Below are 14,969 nucleotides of genomic sequence, written 5' to 3' on the forward strand. Positions count from 1 at the left end.
TATATATATATATATATATATATATATATATATATATATATATATATATATATATATATATATATATATATATTCATATTTTCCTGTAATTGCAATGTTGCCACATAGCCTGGGTGCCAGCCCGAACCCCGCCCACAACATTTTTTGGACGGGAAGTTCGGTCTGGACTCGATCCATTCAGGAGTAATTATGCTCGGCTTCCAGAAGGCCGAGCCAATCAAATTGCCGGCAGGGCGGGCTTTAATCGATGATGGACAGCAACAGTAACGTAATCATCCACGTCATCAACGAGCGCTTGGGTTGAATTCGTTTACAACAAAGATGCATAGACAGTAAAATAAAAGATGACTGCCTCTGGAGAATTCAGATTTCACACTTACAAATAAATCAGATAGAATAAATGCATATTTGGGGTGCTGTCTGAGGAGAGGGCGGGCTCGGTATTCGGCCCGAACACACTCTCCCCGTATTCCAGGCTGTGGAAGAACAAGCCGAGAGTGAGTGAGTGGAGGGATGCTGAAAACTGTCAAGGAATGTTAGGTGAGTTGACAGAGTGAATATATATGCTTCCTCTCATGCTGATAGTGTAGACATGGTAATCGTTTGACAAGTTGGTTGGATTGATTATTTGAACGTGCTTTTCCCGAACTTTGTTTACGAAACGTGTAGATTCGCGTCATCGCGACTGTTATAGATGATATCGACAGCGCATTCATTTTAAAAGAGGAACAGAGAACCGCGATCAAGGCATTTGTCCATCGAAAACATGAATGAAAAACATACGTCACTTACTCTGTTGCTGTGATTGGCTGTAGGCCTATCCAATTGAGTGCAGAGGAATTTTCTTTCCTGGTTCGGTTGAAACACGCCCCATAATCAAAGCTTAATGGAGCAGTATCAGACTCACATTCTGACTATAATATGAGTATGACGAAGTCAGGCTAGTTGCCACACTATTGGCTGTCTCTCCTAGCTGTTTTGAGCATGATTGGTTATTCTCTGTTTATTCTGACTGTCATCCAGGAATCTAGCCAATGACAACTAAGCGCGCCTTTACGAGTCAAGTTTGAATAAACGTCAGTTGAGCGAGTCGGTGTTTGCTGCTGCGCGGGATCTTCAATATTAGCCTATTCTGTGGGTTTTACATCGTTTAAAACATGGATTATTTTACATCGGACTGCTAAATGTTTATTTTGAGCGAGTTGCTGGGTGTTGCTAGGTGTAAATGAAGAACAAACAAGGAAATGGACAAAGAATTTTAACAACGGACATATTGCAATCTACGGAAGGTAGATAACTTTATTTTATACAAATTCTGCTACATCAAGATATAGTGTATTAAATTGAGAATCTAAACGCGATTAGAGCAATATTATTAGTGCATACGGTATTCCCAATGTATTAATGTTATGTGCTGCTAGGATGTGTAACGTTAACTTGTCTAACTTTATGATAAAAAATAAATGCTTTACAACGAGTGAACTGAGAATATTGTATCTTTAGACAGTCAAAGTCTTACTATAAGAATCTGCAAACTAGGCTTTTGAATCCATTGTTGATCGCGGGATGGCTAACCGATCAGTTAAATTAACGAGTCGTAATTATATGTTTTGGAGCTGGTGAGTCAATTTTGCAAGCTTTTGCAAATGTCTCCGTTAGTAAGTAAAACAAATAACTAATATTGATGTGTATGTGTGTGTTTCCTTCATGATCCAGGCATTTTGGGAATAAATATTATCCAGCCACACGATGTTCAGATGCGGTGAGTATTGTCATAAAATACACGTGAAATAGAGACAGAACATGTAAACTCTGCTCAAATGCACTGGTTCAAACCCTCCAGACAAGCTTTATCTTCTTGAGTTTACAGGCCTTGCTGACCCAAAAATAAATGTCTTTCAAAATGAAAGTATTTTTTTCAAACCTCTATAACTTACTTTTGTGAAACACAAGAATTTTGGGAATAAAACAACTAGGCCTATATTCATTGTATGACAAAAATAAAAGGCATTTTTCAAGATATCTTAATTATGGTTCTAGGCCTACATAAGAATCTCATAAAATTTCAACATGAGGGTGAGTAAGCTAACTCTATTTTTTTTTTTTTTTTTTTTTTTGGATGAGCTGTTCTTTTAAAGGATTAGTTCACCTCAAAGTTAAAAATTGTGTCATCATTTACTCACCCTCAAGTTGTTTCAAATCTGTATGAATTTCTTTCTTTCTTTCTTCTGCTGAACACAAAGAAAGATATTTTGAAGAATGTCTGTAACTTGGGTCCCATTGACTTCCATAGTATTGTTTTTTTCCTACTATGGAAGTCAATGGGACCCAAGTCTGTCTGTTTACCGACATTCTTCAAAATATCTTTCTTTGTGTTCAGCAGAAGAAAGAAATTCATACAGGTTTAAATCAACTTGAGGGTGAGTAAATGATGACACAATTTTCAACTTTGAGGTGAACTAATCATTTAAGGACATTTGCTAAATTAACCATGTTTTATTTATTATAGTGTAGAAACCATGTTTTTATGGTGGATTTAATACAATAATTTATTAAGTGAGTATAGGAGCAGGCTTCACTGCATATATTAATAAAGTTTTAGAGTGCTGGCCTGGATAATTGTAATACGTAAAATAGGAAAGAGGCCGCACTATGCATAAACTTATATTTGCAAAAATGCGTTTCGGCGCGTGCAAACTGATGAAGGCACACGCCGAAACGTGTTTTTGCAAATAAAAGTTTATGCATAGTGTGGCCTCTTTCCTATTTTACGTATTACAATAATTTATTACCATTTGGTTAGTGTCGCAAAACAGTGTTAATTTTTAGTAAGGGTTCTCCAGATTTATATAACACTTATGGAACATTAAAAAAATGGTCCTATGTTACCCGATCAATAATCCTATTAACACACTTTTTTAAAAAATATATATTTTTAGATCAAGCATTGGACTTACGGAGCAGAATAGGCACCAACAGAGAAACAAGTCCATCACTAGTAAGTATCCACTGCAGTATCTGGTTACACTTTATTTCTATAGTCCACTTTAGAAATTTTACTAACTATAACTTTTCAACTACATGTCAACTTAACTCTCATTAGAGTATTAGTAGGCTGTAGTAGACAGTCAATAGACTGGTAGGTTAAGTTTAGATGTTAGGATTCGGGTTAGGAGAATAAGTTGACTTGTAGTTGCCAAGTAACTTATAGTCAGTAGAATGTCTGTTAGGGGACCAACAAAACAGAGTGTTAGCAAATATTAAGCAGACAGTCTACTAATACTCTAATGACAGATAGTTGACATGTAGTTGCAAAGTTACTTATAGTTAGTAGAATGTCTAAAGTGGACTATCTAAATAAAGTGTTACCCAGTATCTAAATCCGCAGTCAATTTTAAAGGCACAATGCACTCCGAAATTAAAAAAATGATCTCTTTTTTTTCTTCACTCGTGCCATTCCAGATGTATATCTGACTTTCTTTCCACAAATATATATTTTTTAATTATCCATTATTCTAAGCGAATATAATGCAAGTGCATATGCCAGAAACTTCATACAGCCTACTCACAGCTTGCTGTGTTGTTCACACAAGATGTTTTCTGCACTTATCATGTGAGCAATGCTCTTGGACTTTTTCGACCTTCAGCATTTTGGTGTCTATTCACTTGCATTATTTGACACAAACACAAGAGATGGATAATATTTCTAAAAGTCTAGTTTATTTTTTCTAAAATATGTGTTTTCATCTGAAGAAAGAAAATCATATACCTTTCGGTCGGCATAAGGTAGATAAAATGAAGGGGGAATCAGTTTGCTCTCCTTTACCTAGTATTATTTATAAACCTTACATGTGATTTAATAAATGTACAATTAAAGGGGTGTTCCGAGCAAACATCTAAATCCCTTCACAAAGAGCCCTTCCACAAAAGGGTTAGCAAAGGGGGACATGCATGCGATGGTAAATTAACTGAAGTAATTTTACCTTATAGTAATTTTATATTATATTTATGGTAATGTGACCTAGGATGGCAAGTTCCTGTGATTCATTTTAAAACTAGATATGGTGGAAGAGTTCCATTTAACATTTGTTTGGGTTTGCTATATTACACACATTTTCATCATACCGAAGTTCCACAGGTAAAACTTTTATTAATAGATGCGTTAATGTAACTACCTGCAGGGTTAAAAGAAAAGACGTCAAGAACACACAAACTTAAGGAACTTTTACACAACAACAATGTACTAAAAACGGAAGAGTTCTTTCTTTGTTCAGATGACAACGTTATTAAAACGATAACCGTTTGGACAGATCCACTGTGTTAATCTACATGTTCCTTCTTTTGGTGATGCACATTTTTCTATCAGACATAAGTTTTAGATACCAGACAAAACGAATGAAATGTGACCCATGCTAATTTATTCCCCCCTTTTACCTCTCTCTTTTATCTTTCTGTGGCCAGGATCCGTCATTCATCGGAACAGCTACCAAGAGAAGTGAGTATTCGTCCTCTACCTCCTTTGTCTCAATGTTATTTCAACACAATTGGTCTCCAAAGGACTATATGTATGTTTATATTAGGGGTGTAAGATTAAGAAAATGTCATAATTCATATTTCTCTGTTATTAACGGATCAAACAGCGCTGACGTAGAAACATTGTGCCATGAATGAACAATCCAGTGTCCACAGATCAGCAACATTCACCATGGATTTACTGTAGTAACACTAACTGGCAGGAATAGTAGGCTATAATGCTTTCAAGTTACATTACGTTGGTTTTATTTTTTTGACATAAATAAAATTACTGCCCTCAAATGTTAATCTGAACTAAAATAAACCTTTGTTTATAACTACAATATTACATTTCACTTTTTTCAAGGAGCTGTTTTACATGCTTCTAAGAGTCAATTATAGCTTCATCATTCCTCAAAGTAAAAAGAAAAAAATCATACTTTATGATGTTAGGTTTAATAAAAAAAAAAAAGTTAAAAATATTAAAACAAGGAAATTTGTGTGTGTTTGTTTAAGTAATTAAATTAATATAAACATGCGATTACTCAACTACTGGCTTGAATGAATGACTACTCTTTAGTCAGGGCAGCCCAAGGGTTTACTTTGAAAAGCTCACGAGATGGAAAATGAAGTATCCCGGGCCTTCAGTTATGAGATTAGAGATTAGTTAGGAGTCAACTAACCTTCTGTCTATCTCTTTTCTTTAGCCTGCGTTTCCCATACCTATGAGTCGAGAGGCAGCTGCAATGTTGATGCTACAAAAGCCTCCAGCTAGCACACATATCCTACAGTTATATGACATGTATATACTGAAAGATCAAGACGTCCTGGTTCTGGAATATTCACATAGCAGCATTACCTTGTTTGAGTTCCACCACCCAAACCGAGGTTCCCTGAAGGAATCCACAGTGAAACACATCGTTTGGCAGCTTGTTGTGGCGCTGCAGCACTGCATAGATCATAATGTTTATCAAAGAACACACATGAAGAACGTTCTCATCAATCCATACACCCTGAAAGTCAAGCTGACGGACTTCGAAGACACACTGTTCTTCGAAGACCCCAGATTATACACAGAGGCCAGAGAGTTTGCTGAGTGCAACGCGACTAAGGACATATACAAACTGCTGGATCAGCTGATCACAAGAATAAGCCTTTGGTTTCCCCAAAGGTCACCTATGTCCAAAGGTGAGACCAACAACAAGAACGAAATGGAAATAACATTGCTTAAAAAACATATAGAGCTCAGTAAAATTATTAGACAATTAAAATTATTATTATTGTCAATGATGAGCAAAGTGTAAAACACAGCGGATTGACAATGAATGTTTAGCAATGAATAAATGTTCATGGGCATCCAGAGAATATCATGGTAACAGCAAGAAATGCTGTGTATTTCATGGTAACATGACCTTACATGAAGTACATTTCTCAAAATCTGTTTATGAGTGTCTATAAATTCAAACGTGACTAATCAACTGTCTTCTGAAAACTTTGACAGAATGCCTGGATCTTCTTAAGAAACTTCATGGCAGAGGGTCACGGATCACCTTAGATGCCATTTTTACATCATGGCTGGTTTAAAAACCCTTCAAGGAGAAGAGGGATGAGATAATTGATAATTATCCTTCCACGTTTTCCAGCGTCCCTGATGGATTGTTGCGATGGATTGTCTGTGCAAGTGTATGTGCTGACTTGAATTCAGTATGTGAAATAAAAACCTGCAGTTTTAGCTGATTTTGCAACTCATTCCATGAAGTTGGAGCACTGTAACTAAAAGCAGTTTTGCCAAACTTTGTGGAACATCACACACACTGTATCTACATGATCTTAGATTGTATTCAGATCTACTGGTGCTAAGAGTGTAGTTAAATATGAAGGAGTGTGTCCAGATTTGTACACAAAGGTCAACCAATGATTGAGCCTTCTTGTGTTAAGGTTAACAGGTTTAGTTTAATAATGGTTATAACGTATTTGTCATCTGCTTTCATTCACTGTTAGTACAAGCCTGTTGTAGTGGACCCCGTCCGAATGATAGTCTAGTAATTTGGCTCATAGTCTTAGAAATAAAAAATGACAAATTGGGCACCAGGTCAGGAAGCAGACAGACTGGCTTAACTGACCGTCTGCTAGTGACCTCGCGTCACCAAGGTCAGATAAATCCCATCACACAGAGCCTCTTTCACCTAGATATCATCATATAGAGACTGTCCAAAAAACGTCCAAACCCATCTAAAGGTAAAAATTGTATTGATGTTCAACAAATAAAAAACAGCTATAATACAGATGAGCAAATGATGAAGCTTGGGTTGCTGAATATTCGATCCCTTACTCCAAAAGCACTCATTGTAAATGATATGATTACTGACTATAATCTAGATGTGCTGTGTTTGACAGAAACCTGGCTAAAACCAGACAATTATATTACTTTAAATGAGTCCACCCCGCAAGATTACTGTTATAAACATGAACCTCGTCTGAAAGGCAAAGGGGGAGGTGTTGCTGTAATTTATAGTAATATTTTCAAAATCACTAAGAAATCTAGTTTTAAATATACTTCTTTTGAAGTGTTGGTGCTTAATGTAAAAATATAAAGTGTAAATGATAAATCACGTTTGAGATTTGTGCTGGCTACTGTATACAGGCCACCAGGGCACCATACAGACTTTATCAAAGAATTTGCTGACTTTCTATCAGAGTTAGTATTGGCTGCAGATAGTATTGCCCTTGCCTTGGCTTCTGTAAAGATTGCCAGAGGGAAGGGCGGAGCCGCACGTTTCTGTGTGAGGATCTTTTGGGGCGTCTAATGGGGTCTGTGTGCATGAGGTTACAAACGGATGACTTCTGAGAGCAAGATTTGGCCGATATCTTACCATTGTTAAGCAGAGCACAAGGATTTGGCCCCCCGGTAACCCTTGTGAAAAAAAAAGCACTTTAGTGTACTTTTATAAAGTGTACTTATTATACAAATAATATACTTTAAATGTATACACTTAAGTGTAACTCAAATGCAATGTTTTCACCGGTCTGAATGCACATTAAGTATAATTGATTTGAAATATATCACATATTAAGTTGAAATAAAATGCAATAAGTTGTCATTAAGAGTGATTTTTTGGTACCACTTAAGTGGGACTTAAATACAACTTTATATTTACTTTCATAATTGCTTCTAGTGTCTTTAAAATTGATTTAAAGTGCACTGCTCAATGCACTGACAAGCAATTAATGTGAACTAACATGTACTTTAATGTCAGTTAACAATACACTTAAGTGTGAATTAAATGTAATGTTTTCACCGCTTAAGTGCATTTTATTTGTATTTAAATTCAAATGTATCACAAATTAAATTCATATTAAATGCAATTAGTTGAACTTTTGAATGATTTTTTTTTAAACATAAATGGGACTTTAATACATATTTAATAAGTACTTTCAGTGTATTTAAAATATAGTTAAAGTGTAGTTTAATGAACTGACAAGCAATTCATGTGAACTAAAATATACTTTAATGTCAGTTAACAATACACTTAAATGTGAATTAAGTGTAATGTTTTCGACAAACGTATTGCATGTAATTGATTTCAAATGTATGACAGATTAAGCTAAAATTAAATGAAATTAGTTGAAATTAAGAGTGCTTTTTTTTGGAACAACTTAAGTGGGACTTTAATACATTTTTATTTGAACTTTGAAATATGATAAAAGTGTACTTCCAAATATACTGACAAGCAATTAATGTGGACTAAAATATACTTTAATGTAATATACATGTACACTATTATATAATTAAATACATTTGTAATTAAAAAAAATAATAAATCAATTTATTTCAAATTTGAAAAATTTTAACCTAGTTACAATCAACACAAATTCAATTTAAAACCCTCTATGTACATTTACTGACAAAATCTCTAAAATAAATACATAAAAACCATTCTGTTGATGCACAAAATACCCCCAAAGAAACACTATACATAAACAGTTACAACACCTTAAAGGGATAGTTCACTTTAAAATGAAAATTCTGTCATCATACTCGCCCTCAAGTTGTTTCAAACCTGTATGAATTTATTTCTTCTGCTGATTTCGAAGAATGTCAGTAACGAACCAGTTAACTGGTCCCATTAACTTCCATAGTAGGAAAAAAAAAATACTATGGAAGTCAATGGGACCAGTTAACTGTTTGGTTACAGCAATTTTTTAAAAATACCTTCCTTTGTGTTCAGCAGAAGAAATAAATTCATACAGGTTTGAAACAACTTTTGAGGGCGAGTATGATGACAGAATTTTTCATTTTAAAGTGAACTATCCCTTTAACTAATTTATAAAGAGTCTGGAGGACAATGATGCTTATTATGCACAATCATTTTCTCCCTCATACAAAGGTACCTAAACCTATCCATCACAGAAAGCATTTAGCATTTACAGAAAACATCATTCTGCATGGATTTATAAGATTGTTTGAATGTAATTTACTGGTATTACTATACTTTTGGGGTAATTTGGTCCCCATAACATAGGGATTACCAGTACACACATCATTTTAGAAGCAAACACACAGTACCTCAAACACACAACCCATGAATTAATACAAACTAAATGTGAAGAAAAGTATCATTCCATGTACAACACTAAGATTCAAAAGGGTAATGCTTTACAAAAGGTATTATTAGTTAATTACTTCAGTTCACATGAACTAAGAATGAATAATACTTTAAGCATTTATTAGTCTTAGTTCATGTTAATTTCAACATTTAATAATGCATTATTATATTCAAAAGTTGTGTATTAAAATTAGTTAATGCACTGTGAACTCACATGAACAATGACTATAAATTGTATTAACTAACTTAAACTACATTTGAATTAACTAATATTAACAAAGATTAATACTGTAAAAAAAAAAAAACTCATTGTTAGATCATGTTGGCTAATACATAAACTAATATTAACATAGTACACTTTACACAGCACCAACATTAAACAGGACAAAATGCTTACTCCAGCATTACAGTGAAAATAAGTTTGTCTAAAAACAAAACAAAAACTGAAGAAATCCAAAATCATGTCACCAATTTTTTTGAAGTTGTTGGAAAGTGCTGTTTATGTCAATGTCCCAGAAGTAAATGTGAATGGAAATGTTCCAAAGAGGCAGAAAAGTCAGAAAAAAATACCTTAAAAAAAAAAAAAAAAAAAAAAAGGAAAACTTTTGTTTATAAAACAGATCCAGTCCATTATTATATTTGGCTCAAATGAATGAAATTGATAGATATACAGTTGTGCTTTAAAGTTTATATACACCTTGCAGTATCTGCAAAATGTTAATAATTTTAGCAATAAGAGGGATCACAATAATTATGTTCTCTTTTTATTTAGCATTACCCTGATGAAGCAGTTTATTCTGCAAACCGTACGTAAACTTTTGACTGCTAACTGTTGATGAATGTGTGATGAATGACCTCAGTCATCAGGGCCACTTCGTAGTGCTGAGCAAGGTTCCTTCTATTTCCCACAAACACCAGGATTGCACTGACCACGCCATCTTCACTGACACTGGGCTTAAAGTGATTAAAAATAGAGAACATTTGTATTGCTACTTTACAGGGAATTAAACATAACTTGTCAATTACACAAATATAGATAAATTACCCATGCAAACCCAAGACCCATGCAAATTGAGAAAGGTAACCTTGAAAGCTTAAGCTTGCCGCACATAGCTATCTTCATGAAGGATGTTCCTGTAGGCTATTTACCACAGTTGACACAGCAATGCTGCAGCCTTCTTCCTTTGGTTTGTTACCTGTAAAATACGGTGATTATAGGGGCATATGTAAATGCACAGGTGGAAAAGATTCAAAGCATTAAAGCTATAGGGATAGTTAGTGACTTGATAGTAGTGTTTTAGCTTGATCAAGGTGTGCTGTCTTGGCAATACATTTTGTACAGACTCAAATGAGTCAAAAGAATATTTTATGCATATAACAATTATGTTAACTGAACATGTTATGCATAAGATCCTTATAAACATATGTAAACCATACATATTTAACATTCATTTTTCTTTCTGCAGCGGCAGGAAATAACACAGTATTACATCAGCTGAATATAAGTTAACGTTATGTCTGAAACATTTGACTGAGAAAGTGCATCCGATCTTTATATGTATACATAATTTAATAAACCAAACACAATTTTAAAGTAAATTCATAATGAACACTATAACCTTGTAAATGGAGTCAATTTGAATCGAATTAAACGCATTTCACAATCACCTCGTGTTACAGCGTTCACGAAATGGCGGACAGTCTACATATCAACATATTCACAACCCCGAACGTCATTACTCGAAATATCTGCGGCATATACATTTGCATTACAGATCTCGTGTGCATATTATTAAGTTGTTGTAATAATAGGCTTGTTTGAGATGCGCCTTGCCTCGCCTGAAATGTAGACGAGAGTAGGCGGCTGCAGTGAGAGGAGGAGTGAAAAAAGAGCAGGCAAGCCGGACAGTTCTCTCTTCACGCAGTGGATCTGACACCTGTGAGATCAAAGATGGATATCGCGGGATTCACGGGATTCACGCTCGTGTTGCCAATAAACTGGATGGAATTTAAGTTCTGTTGCTTCTATATGAAAATAAATAAAATGAACAAGACACCCAAAGTACTTGTTATTTAATTCCATTCCAAATACATGTTTTTCAATATTTTTTTCTTTAATACAGACATATGTGTTTTTATTTTTTTATTTTTTTTATAAAAAATTAAATTGCATAACCCAAAGAGATTGCACTGTCAGATAGTTTGGGAATATTCACACATAACATAGGCTATACACATAAAACATGATATTAGAGTTTTAAAATCAAACATTTTAAAAGACAACAATACATCACAGTTGTTTAAACCAATGAGCATTAAGCTGTGTCGTCAGCAAGTCGTTTCCCATCATGCTTTATTATCAGCGCAGTCGGTGAAGAGCAACTGCGCTCGACTGCAGAATCCGACACGTGCGCCTTGCGCTCGCGAGAGATTTTTGACATACGTCAGCATGACATCAGAGCAAGGCGGACCGCACTCGGACACATTTCTAACCGGCATGCATCTCGCGGTGATCACCGGTGATCGATTCTGCGCAGATTTTGCTCATCTCAAACAAGCCTAGTAATACCTGCAAAATAACAGGCAAAATTAATGAGACAGGAGCCACTGTGTCACGTCGCACCAAACCCTTAGCAGAGAGCAGATGTGAGGGCGCAGGCGCACACAGCTCCTAACAGCGCATTTTTCAAACTCTAGTGAAGTAGTGCGTCATCATGACGTAGTATTTCCGGCGCATGCGCATTAAACAACATGTTCATATATTTCATGCATGGTTAAATGTTATTTCCATAGACAGTATATAAAAGGGTTATTTATTTAAGCTTTTCTGTTTAAGTTGAAGTTGTTCTAACTCATTGTGTTGTTAGAATCTGTAGCCTAAATTCACAAAACTTGACTCTTTCACCAAACTAAAAATCAATATTTTTGTTCAGTGTAGTGTAGTCTGATTACAATTAAATGTGTGTTTAATTGACTAAGAACAACATAATGATATTGAAAGTATTCTGTTCACAGTTGTAAAGTACAACACATTACTATTATGCTAAGACTCCTCTCATAAATTACATTTTATTGTCAAATATTATGTATAAAACAGACAAAAATGTCAACAATATGTTGTACTTGATTATAATGTACAAGCAAATGTATTGGAAAAATACATTTCAAGTGCATTAATGCACAAGTATATATTATAGACTAAACATATTTAAAATACATTAACAAATTATTTTTGGACAACACACCTGAGTTGTAATTAAAATCAATTATTTTCCATGTTTTCCATTAAAGTTCTTATTTTATTTAGTATATTAGTCAATACATCAAAATAAATTTCCTTTAATAACTTAAAACTTTAATAACTTTAAAACACTATAAAATCATAATTATTTAAAATGTTTAAGTAAAACTTAATTAGACATTATTAAAAAGTGCATTTTTTAAAACATGCACTTAAGTGTGTTTAGAAATATTATCATGAAAGTGTACTTTCTTTAAATAAAATTAATTAGACATTATTATAATGTGCATTTTTAAAAAGTACACTTAAGTGTGTTTAGAAATATTGTGATGAAAGTGTACTTTCCTTAAGTAAAACTTAATTAGATATTATTACAAAGTGCATTTTTAAAAAGTACACTTAAGTGTGTTTAGAAATATTGTGAGGAAAGTGTACTTTCTTCAAGTAAAACTTAATTAGACATTATTACAAAGTGCATTTTTAAAAAGTACACTTAAGTGTGTTTAGAAATATTGTGAAGAAAGTGTACTTTCTTCAAGTAAAACTTAATTAGACATTATTACAACGTGCATTTTTAAAAAGTACACTTAAGTGTGTTTATCAATATTGTCATGAAAGTGTACTTACTTTAAGTTAAGCTTAATTAGATATTATTACAAAGTGCATTTATAAAAAGTGCACTTCAGTGTGTTAAGAAACATTGTCATTAAAGTGTATTCCATTTAAGTACGTAAGTGGTCTTTAATTTTAATTATATTATATTATCTGCAAGTGCACTTTTTAAAAAGTATACTTTTATTATTTTAAGCACACAAAAAGTACGCTTTCAATACAATTAAGTACACTTCTTTTTCACAAGGGAATGCTGTCACTGGAGACGTGATTAATAAAGTGCAAATGAAGCAGAAATATGATCGAATTTGGATTGAAAACTATATGGATGTGTTCCATACCAACTTACTGATGAAAGATGGCACTGTGTATATGCTTCTTGAAAAATATAACAAGTTTAAAGATTATGCTGAACCATGCCTAAGCCTGAAAATGATAGGATGAAATCAAGACAGCATAAATTACGAGCAGTGGGTGTTAATGTAGATGATGATTTTGCAATTATACTGCCTTGATTGATACTTGATTTGCTTTAAAGTGATGTAACCTAAATAATAATAATGCGTTTGCTTAAATAGATGTATGTAACCCAATTACTAATACTGCACAGAATATGTATTGTGTGATTTCACTATTATTAAGACTTGCATGAAAAGTATGTATTGACTGATTTAGAGTAGAAAACACTTATGTATTAGAAATAGTTTTTTATGATAAATGGAAAATGTATTAGTTAAGGTATATGTTACAGACGATTAAGAGGAGAAAGAAGAGAAAGAGAAGACGGAGGCGCCGTGAAAGGATACGCCGTGAGCAACTGAGGGCCGTGGTGAAGGAGTTGGCAGAACTCCATTTGATGACATCAGAAGAGAGACTGGAACCTGCAGTATAAATACGCATGTCTATATCTGCATATAAAAGACTGAGAGAGAGACTGAACTGAGGGATACTGAATAACGCAGTGTCCCTCGACGTCTGATACCAGCTGATTGTACCTTTATTGAAACTTATTATTGTAACTTTACTATTGTACTTTTATATAACTTTTGTTAACTTTAATAAAACTTATATTATATTATTGGCAAGACATTGTCTACCAGAGTGGTAATTAAAAGCCTTAAGCAGGAACTGACCACAGGGAAGTCTGCTGAACAGTTTGTAAGTATCTTTTGAATACTTATAGTATTGTGCAGGTTCGACTTTCCTTACCTACCTGAGAATAATAAATAAATAGGTAGAAGGTGTAAAGGTTAAAGGACACACCATAAAACACTACCCATTGTCCGGGAAGCAGACACACTCTGTCAGTTCAAAGCTAGATTAAAGACACATATCTTTGACCTAGCATACACACAATACATTATAGACTTCTATAATTCAATGTTAGGCTGCATAGATCAGGTCAGCCGGAACCGGGAACACTTCCCATAAATCCTGATGTACTCGTTACATCATAAGAAGAATGGCATCTACACTAATTTTAGTGTTTTTGTTTATCCCGAGGTTTTCCCGCAGCCTGCCTGATCCAGGCTGTATCCAGATCTGATGAAGGACCTGCGCCTGGACCCGATGTCATAGCGGGGTGCTAAAGTGCCAACTAGTTTCTCCTTATGGAGGATCCCATTACCACTCTACAGATAAAGTGTAGTTGGGAAAATTTGGTTCGCGTATCTACCCCGAAGTGATAAAATTCTGTATCAAAATGTTAAGGCCAGACAAGTAGTTTTTAAGGCTTGGTTTGTAGGGAATTGCAAACCTGCGCACGTATATTCAAACACGCATACCAATAGACTGAACTCGTAATACGCATGTGCACGCCATCAGCGTTCACACAGGTTACGCGTTTAAAGTCTGTGTAGAGTTTCCTGTTAAAACTGTCGTGTTAGCGGCCCCTAAGTTAATAACTAATGATCGTTGCGACAGAAGTGAATCAATCAAATTAACTTTAGCTGGAAAATAACTTTATTCAAGAACTGCTATAAAGCCAAAACAATCTC

The 14,969-nt window shown here is 34.3% G+C and overlaps 1 protein-coding gene across 4 annotated transcripts in view; it reads left to right on the plus strand.

The window, feature by feature from the left end:
- Positions 1-744: 744 nt before the first annotated feature.
- The window catches only part of LOC311295437 (uncharacterized protein), a 60,502-nt gene continuing 46,277 nt past the window's right edge, over positions 745-14,969 (plus strand). The window contains exons 1-7 of one of the 4 annotated variants that reach the window (XR_014628332.1): positions 1,086-1,289; positions 1,717-1,762; positions 2,041-2,076; positions 2,940-2,998; positions 4,462-4,495; positions 5,220-5,700; positions 6,014-6,166. Coding sequence is in view for 2 of the 4 variants with exons in the window: in XM_084416811.1 (XP_084272937.1) it covers positions 1,226-1,289; positions 1,717-1,762; positions 4,462-4,495; positions 5,220-5,700; positions 6,014-6,096 (708 nt within the window). In the remaining 2 variants the exon portion in view is untranslated. Of the gene's footprint in view, positions 1,290-1,716; positions 1,763-2,040; positions 2,077-2,939; positions 2,999-4,461; positions 4,496-5,219; positions 5,701-6,013; positions 6,677-14,969 lie in introns of those variants that run through there. The other 3 variants (XR_014628331.1, XM_084416811.1, XM_084416812.1) reach the window with 3 other exon arrangements.

The sequence above is a fragment of the Rutilus rutilus genome, assembly GCF_951802725.1.
Source record: "Rutilus rutilus genome assembly, chromosome: 8".
NCBI classification, from domain to species: Eukaryota; Metazoa; Chordata; class Actinopteri; order Cypriniformes; family Leuciscidae; genus Rutilus; species Rutilus rutilus.